Source organism: Lonchura striata, chromosome 14 (assembly GCF_046129695.1).
Source record: "Lonchura striata isolate bLonStr1 chromosome 14, bLonStr1.mat, whole genome shotgun sequence".
Lineage (NCBI taxonomy): Eukaryota > Metazoa > Chordata > Aves > Passeriformes > Estrildidae > Lonchura > Lonchura striata.
Window position 1 is genome coordinate 19,625,714 of NC_134616.1, and position 26,033 is coordinate 19,651,746.

At 44.4% G+C, this 26,033-nt stretch overlaps 1 protein-coding gene and 1 long non-coding RNA gene across 9 annotated transcripts in view; both read left to right on the forward strand.

Moving 5' to 3' along the window:
* Window positions 1-10,670, forward strand: part of HTR2C (5-hydroxytryptamine receptor 2C) — a 240,410-nt gene extending 229,740 nt beyond the window's left edge. For all 5 annotated transcript variants that reach the window (XM_031504841.2, XM_031504840.2, XM_031504838.2 and 2 more), the window contains one exon: window positions 9,402-10,670. In XM_031504841.2, the coding sequence (XP_031360701.1) occupies window positions 9,402-10,234 (833 nt within the window). In that variant the 3' untranslated portion in view covers window positions 10,235-10,670. The remainder of the gene's footprint in view (window positions 1-9,401) is intronic.
* Window positions 10,671-13,209: 2,539 nt separating this feature from the next.
* Window positions 13,210-19,811, forward strand: LOC110479895 (uncharacterized). Of its 4 annotated transcripts, XR_002467024.2 has the most exons (5): window positions 13,210-13,588; window positions 14,321-14,413; window positions 15,092-15,239; window positions 17,063-17,230; window positions 17,405-19,811. It is a non-coding gene; the product is annotated as an uncharacterized LOC110479895 (long non-coding RNA). The 4 variants fall into 4 exon arrangements; XR_013340809.1 differs by lacking the exon at window positions 13,210-13,588 and having other exon boundaries at window positions 13,605-14,413; window positions 17,013-17,230; XR_002467023.2 differs by lacking the exon at window positions 13,210-13,588 and having other exon boundaries at window positions 13,605-14,413.
* The last annotated feature ends 6,222 nt before the right edge of the window (window positions 19,812-26,033 follow it).

Here is a 26,033-nt window from a genome sequence, read left to right on the forward strand (position 1 = left end):
GAAGGGACACAGGGTGCAGCTGTACCTGGGTGCCCTCCTGTGTTAGGATCACAGCTGGGAGCATGTGCAGTGCATCTGGGCTTTATATTCAGTTTGTTCTCTTTGGTGCAGCTACTGAAAGCCTTTGCTTGCATTCTTTTTTTGGAAGATACATGCAGAATCCATACTCCCTAGGCAGCCTGTTCAAGGCACTGAAATGCTGTTGGATTTCCACCGTCTCCAGTGCATATGATGGGGCTTACCTTTTATTCAGGCTTTCTGCAGTAGGTTGTATTAAATGGAGAAAGAAAACTACTCTTGGTATGTATCTAGCTCATTTTAGCATAACTATTTGTACTTAATAAATGAATTTAGAAATGTGGCAGACATGGGAATAAACCAAGAATGAAATGAAAGAGAACTCACTCAAAGTGCATTGTTGCTGGTTTTCTGGTTCTTAACTACCTTACCTATCATTTGGAAAGGCTTGGTGAAGTCCTGTGCTAATTTCAGGAGGATGAAATAGCTTAAATGAATTCATCCTCACTTTGGTGTTAAGTATCATGAAAGAATTTGTGCATTTCTCTTTGTGATCAAGCATCAAATTCAAAGCAGCACTTAAGTACAGGCTGGTCAGCTTGCATTTCCTAAATCCTGCTTCAGATGAACAAACTTTTAAATGCATTCCATACAAAGAATCTTGAATTCTGTTTCTGAATCAGAATTCAAAATAAGAAGTTAAAGGTATGTAATTTATCTTAATTCAGTACCTTTTGCATTCCATTTTTCAGAAATGTTAATTCTGACAGCAAAATTACAAAAGAGGTTCTTTGCTCATTGAGCTACAGTTTTATCAAGGTGCACAAGCCCAAACTTATGATTAGGTTTTAAAGTACATAACAACAGAGTCCACCTGTTTCTTGACAATTTCTTACTGAATAGGTATTTTCCAAAATTCTCTTTGTTCTAGGTTAAAGTACATCACAGACAGTTGTCCTGTGCTTTAGCAAACATAACTTGAGCAAGATTTTTGTCTTCAGTTAGAGAAAAAGTGGCTGCTTTGAAGGACTGGGCTTGTAAAAAATAGTTTTATGGTAGATAGCACTGTGCCAAGACTGGAAATCAAAACACAGGCAACAGAAATAGCCTCACAACTGAAAATGAAGATCAACTTTAGGTGTAAGCCTGCTGGCAGAATTTTGGTATTGTTTCATGATTTCAGACTTTGTGTAGTTTCAAAGTTTTCACCAGTAACTTGGGGACTTGACCATCTCACCAGACTCCCTCTGTCCTGCTTTGAGGAAGCTGCCCTTGGGCCACTTTGGTAGTGACTGGAGGTCCCCATGCAGGGGTCAGCAGCAGTGGTAAGGAACCAGTCAAACCCTGGGTGCACACTGGGTCATACAGGAGAAAGTGTTAACTAGGTAATATTAAAATAAACAAAATACCCCTTTGAAAATCTGAATGAAAGCACTTCATTGATGTGGAGGTACACACACATTGCTTCTGATTCTGATACGAAAGTAACTGAAACATTTTAATTCTGAAGTTCCTTGTGACCTAAATATATGCCTGGAAAGGCTTTTCCTCTGCTTCCTGGGGTGTTCAAGGTTTGGTCGTTTGCTACAGAGTGCTGAAATTACACATGCTACCAATTTTCCAGCTCACAGTTTCACATCTTCAGAAGCAGTAAATTCAATTTAGTTCATAAGTCACCAAGGCTATCCTTTACATTTTGCTCTGTGTGTCAGTGCCATAGGCAGATGCCACAAACTCTGTGTGTGTGTGTGTGTGTGTGTGTGTGTGTGTGTGTGTTTGCAAACATTTTCATTCTTTCTCTGACTCACTAATGATATTGTCATTTTGATTTCAGGAAGGTAGCTGAGGTTTGCGTATACAATAAACCATTCAGGTTTAAAAATAAAATTTAAATCCCCATTTAACTTTCTCTCTTGGTTTGGAAAGACAGGTGTCTGCTAAGGAAGGCAGGAGCCTACCCTGAAATGATAAAATGTAGACCCCTTCCCACAGAATTATAAATTTGAACTTAAGGGGGGCTCTCAGGCAAAAATGTGGAAGCAGGAATAACAGTTCTTTATTAGGGAACAAAATAAATTAAAAAAAAATAAACAATGCAGTGAACCAAAACAACACTGACAGAGTCAGAATACAACCGACACCCTGTTGGTCAGGGTGTTGGCCACAGTCCAATTGGGAATTGTGGCTGCAATGCTCCTGGAGTGTCAGGTGTGGTTCTGTTGGAGCAGTGATCCTGTAGGAAAGGCGTAGTCTTCTTCTGAAGAGGCAGTGGAAGAGGCAGCTGTTCCTCTGGGAAATCCAGTGCAGAAAAAGCTGTGCTGGTGTTTTAGAAACTTGAGATTATATCCAGGTAGGAATGTTTGGCTCCTCCCTCTAGGCAGAGCATCTCACAGTGGGATGTTCTAGTTCTTATCAGTCATGCAGTGACATTCAGTGGCCCATTATCAGCAGATGTCTCCCCTGAGAGAGGATTGGTTGTGGAAGAGATAAGGAAAGCCCGCTTAACAGAAGACAGCTGCCATACAGATGGCAAATGAATACATCTTGCTTCTCAATCTGGGACACTTTCATAGTGCTTCATTGTTTTATTGAGGAGGTGTATTTATAGAAATATGAAAGAGTATGAAAAGTATAAATGTGTGCTGTGAGGATCAGTAAATACTCATCTCAGACTATGTGAACTTATATCTAACAGCTTTTTGTTTCTGCCGTGGTATTTGGCTCTCTCAGGGGCTGAGCAGCCTCATGCTTGCAAGCTGTTCTAATGGTGTCCTTCAAGAGCCTTCAGGTACCAGCTAAGCCTTCCCCTCTTACACTGGAGACAATCCTCAGCCTGAGAAACATGCCTGGAGTGGCACCAGTGATCCAAAAGGAACTGTGGTTGCCTAGGGCAGGGGAATGTGCTGAGGGTATGCTGTGCATGGAGAAAAAGAGGGCCTGGAACAGCTCTCACAGCCTCCCTCAGGTCACAGTTCCAGCACATGTAGGGTTCTGACTTGCATTTCTGCCCATCAGTGTGTCTCTGGGGCCAGGGACTTGCTCAGCAAGGTATTTCTCTGGCTCATGTGTTGGTGGCATGTGTTTGCTCCTGGCACCCTTAGCTCTATGCTGGGTTCTAGCTGTTCCTGGGAGATCATGCTTTGGGATAAGACAAAAAATTCCAGGAATTTCTTTGCAGGCTTCAAGTTAGCACAAACCTCTGGACTTGATTCATGGAAAAAAAGGGCAAAACCACTGCTAATGAAGAAGACAGCACATGGAAGGTCAAAATATGTTCATTTGGGATTTTGTTCAAACCTTTCCCACTAAGCAGGTAGGCTTTGTGGCTCATCACTTGGACACAAGGAAGCAGTGATCAAACCACTCTTATTGACAAAGCAAAAGTTATACAGGCACCCTCCATTTCCTGGAAAAACATACACATTCCTGACTATGAACACTGCTTTAACAGAAGGACAGCAACCACATATATTGCTGAGAAAAATGATTGCATACTAGTAAAGGGAGTTTAATACCTCTCCAGATTTGGGAGATTTAAATTATGATGTATTAATGTATTTTCAATTTTTTTTGCCTTTTTAGATTTGACACTGAATGTCTGATAGAGTATGTTTGACTAAAATTCTTCCTTTGTGAGCATGGGATTGTAGTTGATTGGCCTGTAGGCAGAGATGCTGTGGTGGTGCTTATCTGATATCTTTTGTTTGTCTCACCAGAGTGCAGAGGTGTCATTAGCATTGCAAGCTGGACTGCAAGTTGCCTCTTGTGGAGCAGAAGAGCTGGCTTCTGCTCATTAAACTTTTTCAGGCTTGCCTTCTGGTTGTGGCTGAGACAGAAATATTTGCTTTATGACCTAGAGCAAAACACTAAGGTGTCATCTGCCTGTTTCCCACTTGTTTGAGTAGTCTAACAGAGTTATTTTATCTAAAGACTTTTTTTGATTGTTTGTTCCATGATTCCCAAGAGGGTCATTGATCTCCCCAGCACAGTACCAAGAGTTATCAAGGTGAGGAAGAACATATTGGCTGATAACAAGCTGAATTCATAACAAGGAAACTTCCTTGGGATTCCAGGTGATTTCAGGGTGCTTGGATTGGTTTGATCTTGTCACTAGATGTCAGTGAAAAGTTTTGACTGGGACAGCAGCAGATGGTGACAGTATGTGAAAAATTTTGACAGAAATTAGACTGACCATTCCACCAGATCTGTTCCCATGAGCAAGGGGGATGCTGGTGTTTGTGTCTGAGGTTTTGTTCTTGAGCATCAGTTCAGCCATCACTGTTGGATTGCCTGGGGCAGCTAGCCCTGGCAGCAGCTCTGGTATGAGCAGGATCCCCATCACCCTCCTTCAAATACACAGTTGGAAACATTGTGCAAACCAACAGAAGTAATTTAGCAAAATAGAAGGGCAGGTGGGGAAAAGAATTTATTTCTTCTGTCATACTGCTGTTTGCTGGTTTTCCATCTAGGCTCAGGTTGCTCAATGCTTTCCCAATCTTTGAGTAAAGGTCATCAGCTTGTCCAGGCACATTCACTAATGGCTTTCATCTGTTTGCAGTTGTGCTTGCTGCAGGCAGGGAGATCCTTCAAAGTTCATTCCCCTTTTATCTTTGGCTTTCAACCAATACAAGGCTAGCACAATTGTTTTATTAGAATGGTCAGATAAAACTAGACCTAATCCAACATTAAATATTGCATTGTTGCAATATTAATACATGAAAGGCACTGCAGTTAGTCTGCTGAAATATGGGTATAATATGGAATTTTAGTGATTTTGAACACTTCAGAAGCCCGCATTCTTCAGTTTTCCTCTGAAGAGCTTTGGTTTCTGAACCCAGTGCATTTTCTTGCACACTGCAAGTCAGGAGGCTGCTGCCTGGTGGGGTTTGCTTCTCAATGTTTGGATTAGAGAAATGTGCAGGAACTTTGTGAGACAGTTAAGAAACCAAAACAGATTTGTTTTAGTTTAAATATGAGGTTTATTTTCACTTATGTTTGTTTAAATATGAGGTTAAAGATATGGATTTGAACATGTAATGTTAGCAGTGTACTTGTGTTTACAGTGGTGTATTTGTGGCAGACTTGTTTGGCACACAGCTTTCACTTTGCTTTCTCCTTTTCAGTTGTCTGTAAATGTCTGGAGTAGCAGTGAAGTTCAAAGCCACCTACAGCAGCAGAGCTGCTCTTCCCAAGGACAAGACAGACTTTGAATTGAGTGCTGACACCAGGAGAGGTCGTCCCTGGTCTTCCCAAGCTCATGTAGCTGCAGCAAAATGTGACCACTTTTGTATTCAGCCCTGAGAATTCCACACATGGAAAGACAGAGTAAACTCATATGCCTCTGTTTCTTTAGTTAGGTAGTTGTCCTTGGAGCAAATGTGTTCTCCTAGAAGAGTGGAAATCACTCCCTTTTATAGTGGAAATAACCATTAAAGACACAGCTATTCAGTAATCTCTGTAATCTCTGTCAGGCTCCTGGGCTTTCACTGACAAAAACAAGGTATTAAAAACAAAAAAATATATTGTTTTTCATTTAAGTCAGAGTGTCTGTGAATATAAATTTGGACTTTTTAGCCAACTTTTTCTCTAGTAAATATTTTATAAATCTGTATTTGTAGCCATTTGGATTTTGTTTTATTAATTTAGAATCTGTGAAGAGCATCTGTTACTCTGTGCCCACAGTATCATCTCAGCCCCATTTGGTGAAAATTTGTAGTGGCTTAAAAGCATCTTCAAAGCTGACAGGCAGCAGTTAGGACAACACTTGTAAGTGGATTTGTAATCCAGAGGATCCCTCTCTCTGTGGCTTCCTGCTGCTCTGTCAAACAGAAGCTAAAGGAGGAAAAAAATCATTCACCTTCAGTGTTGTGGTGAGACATTCTGCTCAAGCTGATGCCTGGCAGAAGGGTGCCCAGAGCTCCCAGTGTTGAACCAGTAGGGACCTGGTTCATGGCTTACTGGCTGGTAGTGGCTGGTTATCTCTTCTTGGTGGGGCAAATCCAGCTGTCCCAGGTACTGCTCAGACTTCAAACAACAGGACCAAATTTGCTCTGAAGAGCACTGTGATATGCAGCTCTTTAACCTACAAGTTTTTGCAGCAGCACTGCCTCTTTTGGGGAATTTGCTGCCACTGTAGTTAGAAAGGGTTATTTGGCACAACTGGAAAATGCCTGTGAGGCTGGAGACTTCAGCTCACTACGTCAGCCTGATTGCTGGTGAAGAGTGTGTCAGGGAGAAACTCAGGAAATGGTCTGCACTGGGGCTCAGAGAGCTGCACTGATGAAAGGCTGTGGACAGCAGTCAGCTTCAGAGCCTCTTGCCTGATTTGATACTCACCCTCCTTGCACTGCAGTGGGGAGTTTGGTATTCTCTGACCACCTCAGTTCTTAAATTATGGGCAGTTAAAACTGCATTGTTAGTTCTGTGTACTTGTCCAAACAGCAGAACTCAAGTCAGGCAGGCATCTATGTTAATCCATGTCCAGCAGCCCTGGGAATGCTCAGGAGTGATCAAGGCACCCCTGCTGAAACAAGGGCCAGGCTGTGAGCTGTGTCTGCAAGCAGATATTAGTGCATTTGGGATTGTGGCAGCAGTGATTTTGCAGTAATTCCCCATGAAGGAAGCCCTCTGAGGTGTCTGAGACATTTCACGTTTCTAACTATCAGTCTCTGTTGCTCAAGGTATGAACAGAATTAGTTCCAGTTCAGACTCAGTTGTGCAGTGGATTGGTCATAAGTCATATATTAAAGAACAAGTTTCAAAGAATAGATGTGAGTGAAACAAGGTATTTGAGATAAGGGTAGTGTTGCCCCCTGAGCAGTGCTGAATCCAGCTGACAGCTGAATCAAAGCATGTTGCCAGCTTATCTGAGGGCATCTTTCTTTCTACTGCTGTTAATGATAGGATTTTCCCAGACAGGAAGAAAGTGCAAATAAAGACTCAGTGCATCCTCATATTGAAATCTCACTTTCTTATGCAAGAGGTGAGAGACACTTTTCCATTTTTCCTCTTTTCCAGCAGCTACCTCCTCATTCCCTGTCATTAATGCTGAGCTATCTCATGCTCATGCAGAGTTTTAGGCTGTCATCAGTGCTCTTAATTTGTTTATCCATCATATCCCAGAACTAGGTTGTTCTTCCTAAATGTACCTTATGTGTGTCACATAAATGTCAGTTTATGTGTGAAGATATCCCAAAACCTCATCTCATTTCCATTGGCTAAAGCAATAACACCAACTTAAATGATGACTACTTCATGGAAGTTCATGAATGAACTTTCATTCATTTTGGAGTTTAATTTCAAAGGGTAGGTGTTATAGAGGGCACTAAAGCATAAAATTATACATGTAAATATAATCCCAGTGTAATGCCATTGACCTAATTCAGATTTCTTCTTCATGTAGAGAGTGCTCAGTCTGACTTCTACCATTTCCCAAATGTCTGTGGTTGATGGAGCCAAGGCATTAAGATGATGTCTTTAATGATGGATTTATGAGGTGAAGGTTATTGCAGTGGCAGGGAATTGGCACAAACAAGATAACATATCAAAAAGGAGGCAGCTGCCTTGCCAAAGGTGCGCTGATGAGCATTGTCATGTAGTGGGAAAGAAAAGCAAATCCTGGAACTAGTACTTGAGCTAAGAAATGCATGCTACAGTCACAGAAGGCATTTATAATCCTTAATTTTTCAGAAGAAATTCCATCACTTGATTACTGCCAAATGGTAATTTTCTGATAATGACAAATTGCAGATGAATTCCCCAGAATCCTGAAAAAACTTAGCTAAAGTGGTAAAAATGCCCTTGTTAATCGCTTTAGCATGTATTTCTTCATGTTAAGAAATTCAGAATCCCACAGGATTAGCTTTATGACTTCTGATGTTCACAGCAACTCTAAAAAAACAATCCAGGCACAACAGCGGCCTGAGTGTTGGTGATTTCTAGGGTGGAGGATCTCGAGGTGGGCATGGTCAGCCACAGACACACAGACCACTGAGGAGTGGTGCTCCATGCCTGCCAGGTGTCCAGAGGGGAGCACAGAATCCATTCTCTTGCTTTCTAGCTGCTCGGATGTGTAGGAGGTTTGTTTGTTTGTTTGTTTGTTTGTTTAAAAGGTCAAAAAGGAACTTAAAGAGAAATAAATAATCAAAGGCATAGAATGAATTTGGCATGAGGAGAGAGAGTAAATAGAATGGCATTTTTCAGTTACAAAAGAGATGTCAGACAGGAAAGATGATAGCAGATCTGTAAAATCATTAAGAAGGTAGAAAAGGTGACCAGATAGTGATTATTCACTGCTTCTCACAGTAGACATACTGAGAGGAGGCAAAGGAAATTATCAGGCAGCAAATTTAAATGAGCAAGAAACACTTTATTCAGATGAAAGAGAGGTTGAGGAACTGAATGCCACTGAGTATTGTAGAGTTACAAATGAGATCAAGGATTTGTAAGATTTATCATTAAGATAAATCTCTCAAAGGGATCTGGATGCAAATTCTTGCTTTGGAGTTTTCTATGGTATAATGCTTACAACTGCCCCATTTTGTACCCATTTTGTACCATGGCCCTAAACTTCTGGTACTTGCCAAAGACACAAGACAAGACTAGATGAACCCATAATGCCTTCACTAGATCTGGCCCATCATGTGTTTTCCTGTGCACATAGGTTGTGACATTCGAAAATATGTTTTTGCTTCTGGAAGGTTTTGGGTCTGTCCTGATATGAGATTGAGCTTCACAGGTCAAGGGATGAATTTTGGATCTCAGTATATGTGAAAAATATTTGAGTGATGTCTTGCAGAGACCACTTTCTGTTTGCACTGGGATTGTCTGCAACGGCCCTGAGATCCAGAATTTTGCTTCCATGTGTTTGTGGTGCCATGGAAAAAATGGCTATTTTTCTGACAGAATTATTTTAATTACTGTAAGAATCTTGCTTCTGAATCTTCATAGCGCTAGTGCTTTAATATTTCAAAATTTTTTTTCTTTAAATTTGCTATTTTCTACCCTTTCAACCCCCCACCCCCCCACTGCAAACTAGCAGGTATGGAGAGATCAGTTGGAACACAGCAGAGTGGTGTGTTCCAGCTTTCCTACACCCACAAATTCCAATTAATGCTAGAAAAGTAGGAGTTAGACTGCATTCACTGAGTCAGCTGTGGAACACAGCAAAGCTGTTGCTGTTCCTGGAGAAGGGTGTCCTACCCTGGAGCTGTGTTCCCAGGAGTGTTGCTGAATGTTTTCCCTTTCACTTGGAAGCAGTAACTTCTCTTTCAAGCAGCTTTAGGCAGTGGGCTGAATGCATAAAGGACCTTCATTGTCTCTGCTGCCTCTTTGGAGCCCTGTATCCAAAGGTAACAGTCTCCTTTTTGGTTTCATTTTCCTAGGGATATCTATGCCTATTCCGGTCATTGGTTTGCAGGATGACTCCCGGGTGTTTGTAAATGGGACCTGCGTCCTTAACGATGAGAACTTCGTCCTCATTGGATCCTTCATGGCTTTCTTCATCCCTCTCATCATCATGGTGATCACATATTGCCTGACTGTTCAGGTGCTGCAGAGACAGGCCACGGTGTTCATGTGTGGAGAGGTGCCCAAGCAGAGAAGGAGCAGCGTGAACTGCCTCAAGAAGGAAAACAACACAGAGAACATTTCAATGCTTCACAATCACGAGGGGGCCTCCCACTTGAACTCCCCTGTAAATAAGGAGGCAGTGCTTTTCCGGAAAGGAACGATGCAATCCATCAACAATGAGCGAAGAGCCTCCAAGGTCCTGGGCATTGTCTTCTTTTTGTTCCTCATCATGTGGTGTCCGTTTTTCATCACTAATGTTATGTCTGTCCTTTGCAAAGAAGCCTGCGATAAAGACCTGTTGAGTGAGCTCCTTGATGTGTTTGTTTGGGTTGGGTATGTGTGCTCAGGGGTCAATCCCCTGGTGTACACCCTCTTCAACAAAACCTACCGCAGGGCTTTCTCCAATTACATCCGCTGCCAATACAGGCCTGATAAAAAATCAGCACTGAGGCAGAATCAGTGTCTGAACGTGGCTTCAACAGCTTTGTATGGCAAAGACCTGTCTTTAACTAGTTATCGAAATGGCAATGAATTCAATAGCATGGAACTAGATGAACCTGAGGAGGGCCTTGAAATGCAACCAGGGACTTCAGAGCTCTCCATAAACAGCTGTAATGCTGTAAGTGAACGAGTGAGCTGTGTGTAAAAGAGACTCTCACAGACCTTTGCTACAGTGTATCTGTTGCCAAAATATATTGTGTAAAAATGTAAGTGTCAGTCAAAGGACAATGTAAATATTGCATTCTGAACAAAGCTTTTGGGTTTTTTTAAGAGAAAAAAGAATTGTCTTTCCAGTCCAGTACTTAAAATAATATATATTAATATACTGCAGTGAAGTTTAAGGTTCTATATTTACTGTTAATACTAGATCAGAACTATTAGTTACTTTGCATATGTCATGGACAAAATGTTTGAATTCTTCTTCCAGTGCATGAACAAAAATGCTGAATATTTATCTCAGGTGGAATTTGCTGGAGTCCAGAATGGCACGTTAATAGTTATATATCAAATACATGCTATTAGACTTGGTCAGTATAACTTTCTTTTTCAAGTTGACAGTAAATATATACTTTAAATCCTCACCCCTATTTGTGCCGTGTAAAGACTTTACAGAAACCTGGAAGAGAGACATCACAACAGCGTAGTGGCCATGCAGACACTGGCCAGACATGTCCTATTATGTGTAGTGGCTTCTGCCATACTGTGTCAGTCTTGCACTTCAAGGGACCTTTGTTAGATTCTGGCTCCCTCTTCAATCCTGCTGAGTTTTTTCTGTTCCTCAGGAAGCTTTAGCTCCCCTAAGAAAGGCAGAGAATGTGGTTTTGCAGTCCTGCCTGGGATCAATCTCAGACTTGGAGGAGAAGAATTGTGAGAGGCAGAGCAATCCCCAGTTATCTACTTCAAACACTGAGTAAATGGAAGGCCTAGGATTCATTAAAAGCCCTCCTCTGGTCTTGCAGATAACCATCAGCTCTGGGACAGAGCAGGCTGTGCTCAGTGTGGCCAGCACTGCCTTCACAGTTTGCTGGAGGACCAGGGGCTTTGGCTTATCTGAGGAAGAGTGGTCTGGCTTTGGAAGAGCCAAATCTCTGCTCTTCTCACTCCTCATCTAGTTATTCTTTAGTTGGTTTAGCATTTGCGTTTATTTTCCAGCACAATACTGGTGACAAAACACTGCTTTGGGCACAGAGCAGAAGGTTCTCTGTGTGTGGTGCTGGTCAGGATCAAGCTGTGAGGAGCAGGATGTGCCCACCTGGGGAATGCTGGAGAGAGGCATAAGAGAGGGTCCCTGCTCCTGTCTCAGCTGGGGGTGGGCAGAGATGAACAGAGCATGTGATAGGAATCATTTGCTGGTGACACAGTTCTAAAGCAAATTATGATTATGGACAGCAGGGAAGCAGACTTGGAGCTAGTCTGCATAGACTATGAATCTGGAGTAACTTTAAATTTTGATTTATTCCATTTTACTCCCAAAGTAAGTTAGAGCATATCATATTAACACCACTTACATCTTTAATGAAAGCATCCACATAGGGATTGAATGTATTTTAAGTAATCTGCTTTTAATACGCACCATGTATAATATGAATCAATTTTCCTCTGCATTCCTGTGTACATAAACCCTCCAAGGCATTGTGTCTTTCTGGCACTGTGCCTCTGGGGTGATGCCTCTCATGCAGATTTCCTAATGTGGAATATTGTTGAATGCCAGATATCACCCATAAGGTTTTTTTTTAATCTTCATTAACTGCTACACAGATGCTACAGTGCCCATCTAACATAGATGCATTTAGTATCACTGACAGCCTCTGGCTAAGATAATTGTCAGAACAGAGAAGCTTACACTAGGCATGGATAAATCACATTTTATTTACATGAATTGCTTGTCCACTCAGCTTGCAGTGTTCATTCCATTAAAACTAACTTGTAGAAGAAATAGAAAATTCTTCCAGTGCTTGAGGTGGTGTTGTGCTATTGCATGGCTATGTGCAGCTAAAGCCTTGCTGAGGCCACTGCTAAAACACAACGTTTGGGTTGTATCTGCTGCTGGGTTGATCCCAGAATGATGCACTGAAGTTGATCATCTTTTCTCCCTCATCCACTCCCGGGATAAATCCATAGTACTTCCTGCAGGCAGAAGAGGAATCCCAGTGCAGAGTGCAGCTCTCTGCTGGCAGAAGGCAGCAGACCTGCTCCATGTGCCAGCCTGCAGATACCACCATGGTCTTGAATGCTTGGGAATCCACTTGCCTCTCCCAAAGGTTCAGGTAGTCAGCAGAAAAATCACTGGCCAGAGACACAGTTGCACCTTCAGCAACTGCCCTTTACCCTGAGTCAGATTTTATTTTCTCAAAAAGTACAGAAAAATCAGAAAAATCACAGTGCATTTTAATTTTTTCCCCCTCTCTTCCAAATGTGAATATGTGTGTATATATATAGACACGTGTGAGTTTGTACTTACATATATATACACACACACATATATATATATCTTTAAGAACCAACCACAGACTTTGAAAGCACTTAGCAATAAGTTGAATTACAGTAGCTTCTAGCACATGTGTAAGTTGTGTGAATAGCTCATTTTCCACCTGGAGCTCAGTGTAAGTGTTCACATAGGCATTGTCTTCACATGGGAGCCTTCATGTCTCACCCTTGCCTGTTCTGTTGTATGGGCAAAAAGGGAACCTGCTATATTTCAGTGTAAATAATGAGAATTGAACAGAGAATTTTCAGAATTTTTATAAGTGTTTTTAAAAAAAAATCAGCACCAGAACTGTGAATATGCCAACCTCAGCTGGACCTGTTCTGATGTCCAGCTCTTGTCTGGATGAAGAGCCAAGGGGATTGACTGCCTTACAGCGCCTGCATTCCTCCCAGAAAGCAGAGGAGAGCATTTCTCTGAATGGTTAAATGCTGTCACATACCCAACTTTCTTTGGGTCATTCACATCAGGGTTTTGTGATGCTGCTATTAATTTATTAAAGAAAGTTTGTTGGTTTAATCATTCTTCTTTTTTTTTTTTTTCATGATCTATCAGAAAATAAATAAGTGAACATGCTCTCTCTTTCTTTCATCTGTCCCCAGTTAAAACATATCCTGACCAAAAAACCAAGCCAACTACAAAAAATGAGGATAAGGACCTATACTTGAAGTATAGCCCATAGCTGCTTAATTGCAGGAATTAGTGCCAGCAGATGTCCCAACACTTCTAGACCCAAAACTTGTTAAATATGAAAGCAGTGATAGACTGTTCTCCCTCTTCAAATTTCTCCCTTCAGGAACAACGATAAAAATTTACAATTTTTTAAACTATGTGACTTTGAAGAACTGATTTAATTTTCTGAAACTCAACCAAAGTCAGGTTGTTCCCACAGCCCCTTTGCTTCTCCTGAGATGTAACCATTAACTGTGGTGGTGCCTCCAGAAGCCCTGCCTGGGGCTGTCTTGTGGAAACACCTGCTGGAATCTTTGTGTGAGTCCTCAAATCCCAACTCAGGTATGGTTTTGTCTTACAAATAGTGTCTGTGGTAGTGTTTTGCTTTGGTTTGGACAGAAGAAGTGAAGATAGTTCCTTGGAAATGGTTGGAGGCTGAGATGGGCTGGCTGCTTTGTTTCCCAAACCAGATGGAGCTGTGCAGGCAGGCTGCCCATAGGACAGCACCCATGCAGAGGCTCTGCCCCAGCAAACAGACCACCCTTTTTGACTGGTACTGGGCAGTCTGCTCTGGGGGAGCCCAGGTCAGAACTGGCATTTCCCAGATGTAGGGGCTTGCAGTCTTCCCTGCCCGAGGTCAGAAGCAAGGCTGGCCATGGTGTTCAAGCATAAACCCCTGTGACGGGGCAGCCTGGTTTCTAGACCTTAGCTGCTCATCTGCATCTGTTCCATGCTGCCCCACACAGCCAGATCTGGGGCACAGCATCCATGGGATCAGCCATGGGGACCCGTGCATGCCTCACAGACTGTGCTTTGAGGAGAAGGCCAGCTCCTCCCATCCTGTGCTTGCTGAAAATAAGAGCAGCTACCCAGAGGCTGTGGCACTTGGGAAGTGACATAGTTCAGAGCCAATGCTGAGGAGTCCTAAGGCATGCCACCTTAGCACAGCTCTTTATTGTCTGAATAACAGTGAGTCTTCAATAGTTCATCTGAGTGATAATTCAGAGATGAACATGTTAGGCAATGTGTGAGTAAGCACTGTGAACAGTGTGGTTCTTGCTGTTTTCTCTGCAGAGACACTCATGACAATTTCTTCTGGTGAGCCCCGTGAAGAGTTTCATCACTGGTGTGGAGGGTGCCTGGTGCTCTTCCCAGTCAGCATCCAAGGTGCTGGATCCATGAGGGCCCTGGAAAGACACAAATTCCAAAGAAGAAACATCTTCCAAGGAAGAAAAGCAAACCACAATCAGCCCTTCAGAAATACCATTTAACTTTGAGCTACTGAAGGGTGTGTGATACTGTGGCAGATAAATTGTGAATTCCAAAAGCAGAGCCTGTCACGTGATAAAGGAGCAGATGTCTCTTGGATGCCTTTCCCTCCAGTCTCACAGTATCATTAGGATAGCTACATGCCAACAGCTGCACTTGGCTTTGTCTCCATTTCAGGGGTGGAAAAGGCATCAGAGGCTTTTTCCTAGTAAAAGGCACACAAAAGAGCACCAAGTCTTGCGCATGTGAAGCAGAAGGACAGAAAGACAGATGTGTGTACACATCTGTGCACATGAACACACACATCCCAGAGACCACAGAGAGCCACAGTTGTCATTCACTTTATTCTTCCCTTGAAAATATGGGAGTATATGAAAAGCTGGGGAGAAAACCTGTGATGGGGAGATCAAATATACCTGCTGGTGTGATTGTCAGGTGGGGGCTGTTCCAGTGATAAGGTAGCTTGTGGGGGTGCATGTATCCAAAAAAAAAAAAAAAGCTTTTTTTGTTTTCATTTCTAACTATGAATTTGTTATTGTATGTTTTATCTCTCCCTCATTTTTATATACGTCTCAGGTCTTCTGCTTGTTTGCTTTTACACACACTGAAACCTGTGCTCTGAAGCTGTCAGAAAATCAGAAAACTTCCATGTAATGTGCCATTCCTTCTCAGCTGTGCAGGGATGCTGCCACCCCATCACAACATGGAGATGGAGAGACTTCAGGTGAGGGATTTTAGATCTGTACATGATAGATAATCAATGCAACAAAGCACACTTGCTAATTAAAGGATCTCACCAGAACATCTTTAATGAAGAGTCAAGTGCATGAACTACAGACTGAAAAAGATTTGCGTAAGACTATTCTAAATGCTAGGTTTTGCTGACAGCAGGAGGGTGTGTGGGGTACATGTGGAGGGAGTGTTGCAGCAGCAGGGTTTCTGCTCTGGGCAGATCTCTCACATGGTCCCTCCAGGAGGATTCTTGTCTCAGGACCAGCACAGCATGTCCTGGCATGCTGCCCCCCCACCCTCCCCTTCCCCCCCTCCCCTTCCCCCCCTTGCCCCCCCCCCGGTATTCACTCCACCCTTTCCAACCACACAAAAGGTTGCACGACAACATCCTCCTGGGCCACAGCTTCCAGGGTCTGTGGAGGGCCCTGGCAAGTGAGTAAGTGTCTAGTGGTGACAAAGGCCAAATAATTCTGGTGGCTCACAGGTGGTGACAAGAAGATAATTATACAGACTATTCACAGCAGGCAATGGGTGACAAATTGTTGTGGAAAATCAACACTCTGGAGCAATCCTTCTTCCATATTTCCTCTCTTATTAATGTTCTCTTATGTTCTGCTTCCCCAAAAACCAAAGATCTCGTAGCAGATAAATGCAATTTCCCCAGCAGTTTCCTGGGACAATTGTAGATGCTTTGTGATTCTAGTTGGTACCTGTAATGAGCAGGGCTTATGCCTTTTTTAATGTTCAGCTCTTTATTAAAAAGATCAGCTGGGCAGGGGGCTCGACACTGAGCTCGCCCCCGCTGTTGTGGCTTTCCCGGTAGCTGAAGGGGGAGAAGGCTGCAGAGTCTGTCCCTGGAGTGTCCGTGCAGGGTCTGTCCCTGGAGTGTCCGTGCAGGGTCTGTCCCTGGAGTCTCTGTGCAGTCTGTCCCTGGAGTGTCCGTGCAGGGTCTGTCTCTGGAGTGTCCATGCAGGGTCTGTCCCTGGAATCTCTGTGGCACACTGGTATCTGGAGGTGAAGAGGTGTGCAGTCTGTATCTGAAGTCCCAGCAGACCGTCCTCTCTCCTTTCCTCCTGGCACACTGGTAGCCAAAGGGTAAGGAGACCAGCCAGGGTCTGTTGCTGAAGTCCAGCAGCAGCTGTCCCCTCTACTTCCCTCCTGGTAACACCAGGAAGAGTGTGTGTTCCTTTGTGCCTGCTTCCCACAGCCCAGTCCAGTCTGGTCCCCTGCAGGTTATGGTGACAGGTCATACAAAGACCAGGGATGTGGTTCCCTTTTCCCCAACCAGTACACCCATCCAGCCCCCTCCACTGTGCCCAGCCTTCCATTTAGGGGTGTTTTCATCCCCAAAACCCCCTCCCATTATTCCACTAGTTCCTCTATTTGCATCCTACTACTAGAATGGTAGTGTGCATGGGTGGGAGTGTAGGTTGTTCCCAGGAGCAATTAGCTAATTAACATTTCAATGTCAGTACTTAGCTCAAGTGTCCCAGCAAGGCTGTTTTGTTCATAACAGTACCAACACTTAGGTACCACACAGGGGCATGTTAAATCCACTGTTCTGAATTTTCCTGTGCTCGAATTGTATAAATTGGATAAATTAATGTTTAATTAAAATACAGCCAGATTATCCAACGTAAGTGATTAATGGGATTTAATTGTGGCATTTTGAGTGATTTAAATTTCTGATACACACACATACATGAAAAAATCTGTAAACTAGTACCTGTTAGACCACTGCCTAGTTACATTTGTTAAATTTTAGAGCAGCTTTACATCTGTGTGTGCTGCTGATGTTGATGTCTCCTCCTGCAGAAGGACAGGCGGGTGCCAGTGATGGATTCTCATCAAAGACACTGAAGATTTTAATTAGGGTCCTTTGCCCTGATTGAGAGCTAGAACAGCTCTCCTGTGACATTTGGGGAGGAAGATTTCAGTGCCTCTCCTGTGAAGCCTTCCCAAACATCATAACACTGCTCAAAGGTAAGAGCAATTGCCCAACAGAGATCTCAGCTGTGCTGGGGGTTCCTGCCCTACAGGCAGCAGTCATTCATGTTCACAGCTCATGTCTCCACAGGTCATAGTGACTCACCCATGAAGCCATGGCAAAGTCTGGCCTCTCAGCTAAGTGCTCCCCACCTATTTTTTTTTTTGCAGCACAGCTGACGCCTTGTGGAGGCTGACCTAGAACAGAGACTAGACAGAGATAAAGAAAAAAGAAGGTATTTATTAAAAGGCCTCAATGGATCCACCTTGGGCAGCACAAGAGCCCAGCCAGGGCTACACCCAAGATGAACCAAAATGGTCACAAAATGCATGACCGCTCACTGGGTCTCTCACCTTTATAAATTTTGGTCCATTAGCATATTTGAGCTAATTGTCCAATTATAGCTTTAGGTTATGAAGTCCCATCCTTCTTGTTTTTCTCTCTTCAGTCCACATTGTTTATGCTCTTGGGCCTGGATCATGTGGATTTGGATCATTTGTCCTTGGTCACCAGCTGGAGAAGGAATTGTTTTGCCTCCCTATTCTGTGAAGAGAGCTCAGCATCCCCTAATATGAAGCTCAGAAGTACACACTAAAGCAATACAGAATCTGAAAAATATCAAAGCTAAAACCTGAGGCATCACAGCCACAAGGCTGGAGCATGGGTGGGACAACACTCAAGTGAACATTTGCTCTCTCTTGTACCTTCTCTAGGTGTACTGAGGAGAAAGCTGCTCAGATCCTGCCCCAGGCTGTCCCATGCTGGCCTTTAGCAAAGTGCAGGGATGAGTTCTGACTGTGCAGCACACCATGGTCAGGATTTGTGGATTTCCTTTGCCAGACCTTTACCCCTAGAGGGTAAATGCACGTGATTCCCTGGTGGTTTGTAGGTAGTTGACACATTTGTTTTAGAGAATAGGTGGGACTGTGTGCTGGGCCTGAGCAGCAGCCCTGGTGGTAGGCATGGTGTAGGGACACAAGGCTGGGCAGGGCCTCTTATGAGAAGAGAGCAGAAACCTTGGCTTTTGTCTTCTAGTGGCCAAACACAGGTGAAAAAAGCTCTCCATCAGGATATCAGGAAGTGCTTGTTCTGACTAAAGAGAGAGAGAGGAGCTATTTAGGCTAGAGGAAGGCATTGACATACAGAAAGGGTAGAAATAAAGTAGGAAATAGAAGCAGGCTTCCAACAAGTGGGGTATTCCAGGTCTGGGACAGCATTTCCTGGTGAGGCAGCAGTAACAGCAACTGAAATGCTTATTGAGGGCACAGCTCTTGCAGTCACACACAGATTTACCCCATAGGCACAGCAGGAGGGTCCAGGTCAGCCCATTTGTCCTCATCCTCTGGTTTGGCAGAGCTCAGGCAACAAGCCAGTCATCTGCACAGCAGCACCTCCCCAGAGGCACCTCCCAAAGTGTGGGAGGAACAAACATCCCAAAGAGAGAACACTAATTTTGGGCTATGGTCCTTCCAAGTTCTAGCAAAGCCATGAAAAATGCTACAATTTTGGAGGAAGGCAGGAGAGACCATGCCAAATCAGTGTACTCCTACACGCAGGACAGCATGAAGTCAAGGCATGGCAAAGGCTGAATGTTTCCGGCCCTGGACCAGCCCCAAATTCTATGAAGTAATATAAGTTGCATTCTCAGAAGCATCCAGAATCAACCAGCTTGGCTAACCCAAGCCTGACTCTATGCAGACACAGAACTGTGTTTTGTTTTATACAACAGCATTTCCATGGACATTTGGTGTTACTGGACTCTGCTCAGGAAAGCAACAACATTGAGGTAACATCTTTTTGGGCTGCCTTCAGCTGGTGTGGTTGAACAAACGTTGCTGAGAAACTTTCAGGACTGAGCCTGCTTTTGTTCTTGCCCTGCCTGACTTTTAAAAAACACTTTGTTGCTATAGCCAGGAACTTCATGCTTTTTCTTCAGTTGAATAAATTGTGCTGATGGCCTTTTAAGCTTCTGTTGTGAAAAGAAAACTTTGCTGAACCTGGCAGGCAAATAGGTTATTGTTTTCTCAAGTGCGTTTCTAAACAAATTGGCATCATGGTGTTATATATGACTACTGTAATTCATGCCAATATAATATTGTTGTATTTGGTTCAGGAAAGTATAATGTGATATGTGTAATATTTTGTTGTTGCAAGCACACATGCCAGAACGTGAGTTGACCCCACATATCCAAAACCGGTTTCTGACAAAGCCTCATTTGCAATCTAATACATGTGGCTCGCCTTGAGATGGGTCGTTCCTCGGGTGATACAGGAACGCCCAGGCACTGATCATCCCTTGCAGTGGTGTGTCTTTAATTTGATATTTGTTTAATATCTGTTTTCCCCCCCCCATCCCTAAAAACCCCCTCATCTCCAAGTTGCCAATCCTCCCTTTCCCTGCCCCTTTCCCTGGAATCTTCCCTGTCATGTTAGTTCTGCCCTAAACTCCTCCCCTGCTATTCTCTTAGTGGTTACTGTTCCTACACCCCTCCTCCTGAGTTCTGTATAAAACCTCTGCTCCCGCCCCCGAGGGGGTCTTGGGGCTCACTGAATAAAACCATCCCGTTCACCCCCCAAGTCCCGTGTCGCCTTCGTCTGTCCCCGCGCGCCACGAACTGAACTGCAGAGCTTGCAGGGGGAAGCGGCCGCCCGTTCTCTTCCCTCACTGCCCAGCACGGCACGGCTCGGAGTGCCGCGGCGAGAGGAGCACATGCCGCGCCACAACATATGGTAGCAGAGGATGGTTCCCTCCTTCGTCTTGTAAAAAAAACGGGCAAATTCGTGGGGGCGCCCGCCTCACAGAAGAAGAAGGAGGGAAGAGGAAAATCTACGGCCGTAAAAGCTCTGCCGGGTGCTATGAGGAGCTGAGCGCCGAGCGAAAAAGATTGAAGCTCCGGGACCTCTCTGTTCTCGCCATCTCCCGCCCTGGAGCAGCCGCGCTGCACGGGCAGCCGGGCTGCAGAGCTTTTTGGTGGGCAGACTTACCCGAGGACACAGAGGGCGGTTTTGGCAGCGGCTCGGGGGAGCCTGAAGAAAGGCTGACCGAGAAGAAGAAGTTCCTCGGTCAGCATCGGCAGTGAGACCACCGGAGGCTGATAGTGGCCGAAACCAAGGCTTCGGGGACGAGTCTTGGTTTAACGGGAACACCCAGGCCTCCGGAAGGGCCAAAACCGGGAAGGAACATCCCCAGTTTTTAGCGCGACTTTTCCATCGAGTCGAAGAGAAGATTCAAGCCATCTCCGTCCGAGCCTGCAAGGTAAGGTAGGCTACACGGGGTGGGGATCGCCCCGACGGGCGGCTGGGTCTGCCACTTTTTTTTTTTTTTGCGTTTTAACCCCCGTCTGCGCCCAGACTGGGGCTGTAGCCTTGCATGTCCCTGGCAGGCGGGTGGGTTTTCCTTTTCTGGGGGAAGCTAGCACTGAGTGCTATTCTTCGCCTAGTCTTCTGTGGGGACCTAGATTGGATCGCTTTTTCTTCTCCTCGAAAATGTTGTCTTCTCTATCCTCCCCTCCCCATTCTGGGCTGGACGGAGGGGGTAGAAAAGACACCAGTAGGGAACAGCTAAGAGGGCGACACGTTAGCTATAGGAGAGTTGTTGAAAGGGGCCCTTTACACCCACGCATTGCGCCGACATCCAGCTGCGTTAGGCCCCCCCCCCCCTATAAATTTCCCCTTTTTGCTTCTGTGAAGCTCCCTATATCCCCATCCCCTCGGACTTTCCTAAAACCCTTTCCTATCCTCCCTTGGGGATTGCTGTGGCCGAGCTGCCCCAAGTGCCCTGCCGGACACTACTCAGGCCAAGTGCAGTGTATCTGGCACCCCTCCCAAGATGGCACTGGCCACGCCGCTCGGGACCCGCTTTCCCGCCTTGACCCTTCTTTTCCACCCCTGGTTTCCCGCCAGTCCCATCTCTCCCCCAATAGCCCTGCACTGTCCCTGCACGAGGCTAGTCCCTATTGTGGGGAGGCGGGGTTGGATATTCCCCAATCCTTCTTCTGGCTCTTCCTCCGGGGGGAAGGTCGGGAGGGATCTTCTCCCGAGGAAATGGAGCCGAAACCCGGGACTGAGGATCCGTCATTTTGTCTTCCCCCTAAAATGGCGGCACCCCAGTCCACCCCTTACCGATACCCCCTGTTAGTCATGGCAATCACTAATTAAGTGATTGTCTGATTCCCCTATCCTATTCCTTAATATACCCTACCCAATACTCCTTTTTATTTAACTACGAATTCCTCTTTTTGCTTTTAATTATTTTTTGAATAATCTATTTGTTGAGTTATATTTTATAGAAAGAAATATCATCCCATTTAATTAATACTCAAGATATTATGCCCACCTTGCAAGCAAACATTCAAATTGAACAAACCACATCGCTATCCGCTGACTCTGCTTTAAGACAAGCGCCGTTATCCGCTGACTCTGCTTTAAGAATTTAAGAAGCTGAACATCGCAAGCGCCGTAACGAAGCAAATTCTAAATCAGATGAAGTCACAAATCCTGCTGTGCTTTGTACCCTTAATTTGGACTTTCGTTTAGGACAATTTTATATATTCCAGATGAAGTTTTTATATGTTTCATATGTTATAATCACAATTAGTTTATCATTTTTTGATGTCTTTCAACTTATGTTTTTTTTTAATAATATGTAATGTTACAATTTGATTTTATATTAAGTTGTTTTGTTATAATTATAATTAATTCAGTCTTTTCTAATATTTTTTGACTTAAAGGCTGTGTTTTTAACCATTATTGCTACAGGAATCGCATAACTAGTGTATCGCTTCAGGCTTGCTGCATTGCTGCGAAGTTTGAAAATTTATTAGTTATATTTAGTTGATCTTTTATTATATTTAATTCCAATAATTCCATTTAATTATTTTATTTAAATTGGATAGTTGTGATTTTAATCATTCTAATTCAATTTTTTAGTTTAATTTCTGTTAACTATTTCATTCTATTTTAATCACCTGGTTTTTATCTGATTTCAATTCTATTTCAATTGTTTCAATTATTTGCATTATTCTAGATTGTTACTCAGAGCAGCAAAACAGCAAGTTTTGTACAGTCTTATGTCTGATTTAGGATATTACTACTCTTCCTGCCTTATAAATGCAATAATGTGTCTTTCATGTCCTTTAAGTAATTTACAAAGTTATCATATAATTTTATGTTGTATTAATTTGCTTAAACCACAGAATTCTCCTTCCTTTTGTAAAAGAAAAGAGGGAGATGCGGTGGTGTGTCTTTAATTTGATATTTGTTTAATATCTGTTTCCCCCCCCCATCCCTAAAAACCCCCTCATCTCCAAGTTGCCAATCCTCCCTTTCCCTGCCCCTTTCCCTGGAATCTTCCCTGTCATGTTAGTTCTGCCCTAAACTCCTCCCCTGCTATTCCCTTAGTGGTTACTGTTCCTACACCCCTCCTCCTGAGTTCTGTATAAAACCTCTGCTCCCGCCCCCGAGGGGGTCTTGGGGCTCACTGAATAAAACCATCCCGTTCACCCCCCAAGTCCCGTGTCGCCTTCGTCTGTCCCCGCGCGCCACGAACTGAGACTGCAGAGCTTGCAGGGGGAAGCGGCCGCCCGTTCTCTTCCCTCACCACCCAGCCTGGCACGGCTCAGAGTGCCGCGGCGAGAGGAGCGCATGCCGCGCCACAACAATCCCTCATCCCGGCAACAATTCTAGATTGGAATCCCTGGAATCCTCTGGGCTGAAAGCCAAGGTTCCCATAACTCCATTAAGGAGAGTCATCACCACCTGGACCCCAAATTATTCAACCACCGCACAGAGAAAAGAACCTTTGTGAATATTGTGAAACTTTGTGAATATTGTGAAACTTTGTGAAAAGAAACTTTGTGGGACTTTGAATGGGAAGAAAAGATGTATTAACGAAATCCCGGCCTCGGGATAGGAAAATTTCATATAAGAACTGCTGGGTCCAAGAGGGTGATGTGTGAGCACAGGGGGAATCTCTGTCGAGGACATCCACTCTGTGATGCACCCAGAGCCGATCCCGGGCTCGGCACTGTCCTTTTCCTTGTGGCTGGCTCAGAGAGAATTCGATATAAAATTTTCATTTTTCATTTTTAATTTGGCTGGACCAATTTTTATCTCCAACAATGGGCACAAAGTTCTGGGCAACTAGCAGACAATATCAATTTGAGAGTACTGAAGGTTGGGACATACTTCCATTTTGTTATAAATGAAAATTTGTCCAGCCAAATTAATATGAAAAAATAAAATATTTTGCAATCCAATTCTATCTAGCCAGCCACAAGGAAAGAACAGAGCCGAGCCTGGGGTCGGCCCTGGGTGTGCAACAAAGAGGTCAGCCTCAGCAGAGGCTTTCCTCTATGCCCACACACTTCCATCCTGGCATAAGCGGTTTTTATAGGGAAAATTCTGCCCGAGGCTAAGATTTCGGCAGTCAATCTTTTTTCCATTCAGAGTCCATAGGTGTCATGGTTTGACACTGGCACCATGCCAGTGCCTCCATGAAAATGCAATCTCTCAAATGAATCCTGTGAAATGCATCGAGAACAGAGCAAAGCAGACCCAAGCTTAATAACAGGAAAAACCTTTATTAAGCTACTACTAGAAAAGAAAAAAAGAAAGGAAATAAAAAAAACCACACAAAGATCAAAATGAAAACTTTACAAAGCATTCCTCCTCCCACCACCCAACTCCAACAAACCACAGTGAGACACAATCTGGACCCCAATCAGGTTTCCACCCTACAGACAATCGATACTCAGTCCATCGAGGGAACAGAGTCTCTCCTGTGCCACAGACTCCCCCAAGAAACACAGATGCCACATCCTGTGCTTCTATGTCACGCATGGCACTGCCCGGAGAAAAAGTTGGCCATGGTGACGCTTCTCCTTTCCATGCACAGTGCTCTCACCAATAATGCATGGATGGACAGACTGCTTTTAGGATTTTTCCTTTCAAGGATGCCCTGCCAAGAGGGGAGAAAAACAACAGTTCAGGTTTTCATTTTTTGGGACCACAGTCCCTCCCCTCCATTTTCCCCTGGGGCCGAGGGTCCACGAACAGAGATCTTCTTCTCTTCTCCTTCTTTGAGGACAGGGGGCACCACCACAAACCCCCTAACTTTTCTCTGTTCGCTCCACTTCTGTCTTTTCCCAGCTGAAGCAGGTTTCTTGGCTCACTGGCATCCTCCTAAAATACAGTCTCTCTTGGAGGAGAAGATTAATTCCGTCTGTGGCTACCAAGGAGAAATTCCAGCCAAAAAGCCACTCCTTGTCCCCCCCCATCTAGAATTTCTCCTTCCAACATCTCAGGGTCCAAGCTGTATCTCTTCCTCTCTTTCAAACCAAGGAGGAGTGAAATTTCACACAGCTTTCATTTCTCAGGAAGGGTTAAAAGTCCTGACTCCCAGGATGGCTTGATGCCCAGACTCCAGCTCTCACAGGCAGCCAGGAACCTTGCGGTCCCCCACCTCGCTCTTCTCCTTCCCCACAGTGAACTGCTGACAAAAACTGCTGCTGCCTCTTTCTCTCTCTCTCTTGAGACTCTGGGGGAGGATGGAGACATCCCAGATTTCTCCGCCCTTCCATCTGCAGGGGGTTCCAGTCCCTCCACCCTTGGGCCCACCTCAGTCAGGCCATGGGCCTTCCCCTCCCCCACCCACCCACGGCCAGGCAGGGGAGAGGCTGCAGTGCCCGCTGACCGAAACCAAAGAGAACGAGTTCTCCTGGGAATTCTGCTTTCAACCCCTCTGTGTTCTCAGAGGCGTGTCCAGCCTCAATTGGTCAACATCCAAATTGACCTCTTCCTTCCGGAACAATTATTTTTCCGTGTCAAACCACGACAATAGGTTAATAAGATTTTCTTGTTTTGGTGATGAAGAAGAAAAATTCAGTGTCAGGAGTTGGTGAATCTCTTGATGAAATTTACAGGAACACTGCATTCACATGTATCTGCCCGAGGATTTCCATGGTATCCATCTCAGGTCGTTCACGCAATGATCAGCACCTGGGGTCCCCCTTTCTCTCCAGGCATGGCCCGTCCCTGGCTGAGCCATATCCTTTTACGTGTAAATCGGGTTTCAGCATACACCAGGTTTCACCTGCGTGGGTTGGGGGGAGTCCTAATACAAACGTGTATACTCCAACAAATATTCAATATCACATATATCATACTAGAAAAGGCGCAAATTATATCTACTACACGTAACAATTTCAACAGGTAAGATCTGGAACATCATCAGATAAAAGGCAAGGACTATTTTCTGGGCTTCATGCATCAGGTCGGGACCTCTTAGTGGCACAATGACTCTCTCAGGCTCCTGGGGCAGCCCTGGGTCTGCAGTCAGACCCTGTGAGGGAACAGAGGATGTTTGGGTACCTAGAGACAGGATGGGATCCTATGTCTGCTGTCTCTGGTTACTTGTCCTGTGTAAATTTTCCGTCTCCATGTCATGTTACACTCACCTACATCTTAGACCACTGCCTGGTTGCATTTGTTAACATTTAGAGCAGCTTCACATCTGTGTGTGCTGCTGAAGCTTGTTTCTCCTGCAGGACAGCTGTTGCTCTGAGTCATTTAACACACTATTGGCATCTGTTTGCTGTCACCTGTGTGCCATGGCAGGGTGTTTGGAGTGGGTGACATGGCCAAGTGCAGCCTTGGAGGCAGGCTCTAATCCCCAGGAAGATCAGGCTCTGCATGATTTTTGCTATGTATGTTTTCTCCATTACTGCATTAATTCCAGTGAAGAGTGTCCTGCCACCCTTTGTTTTTAAATCACAATGATATCTAGATAACATTAAAGGA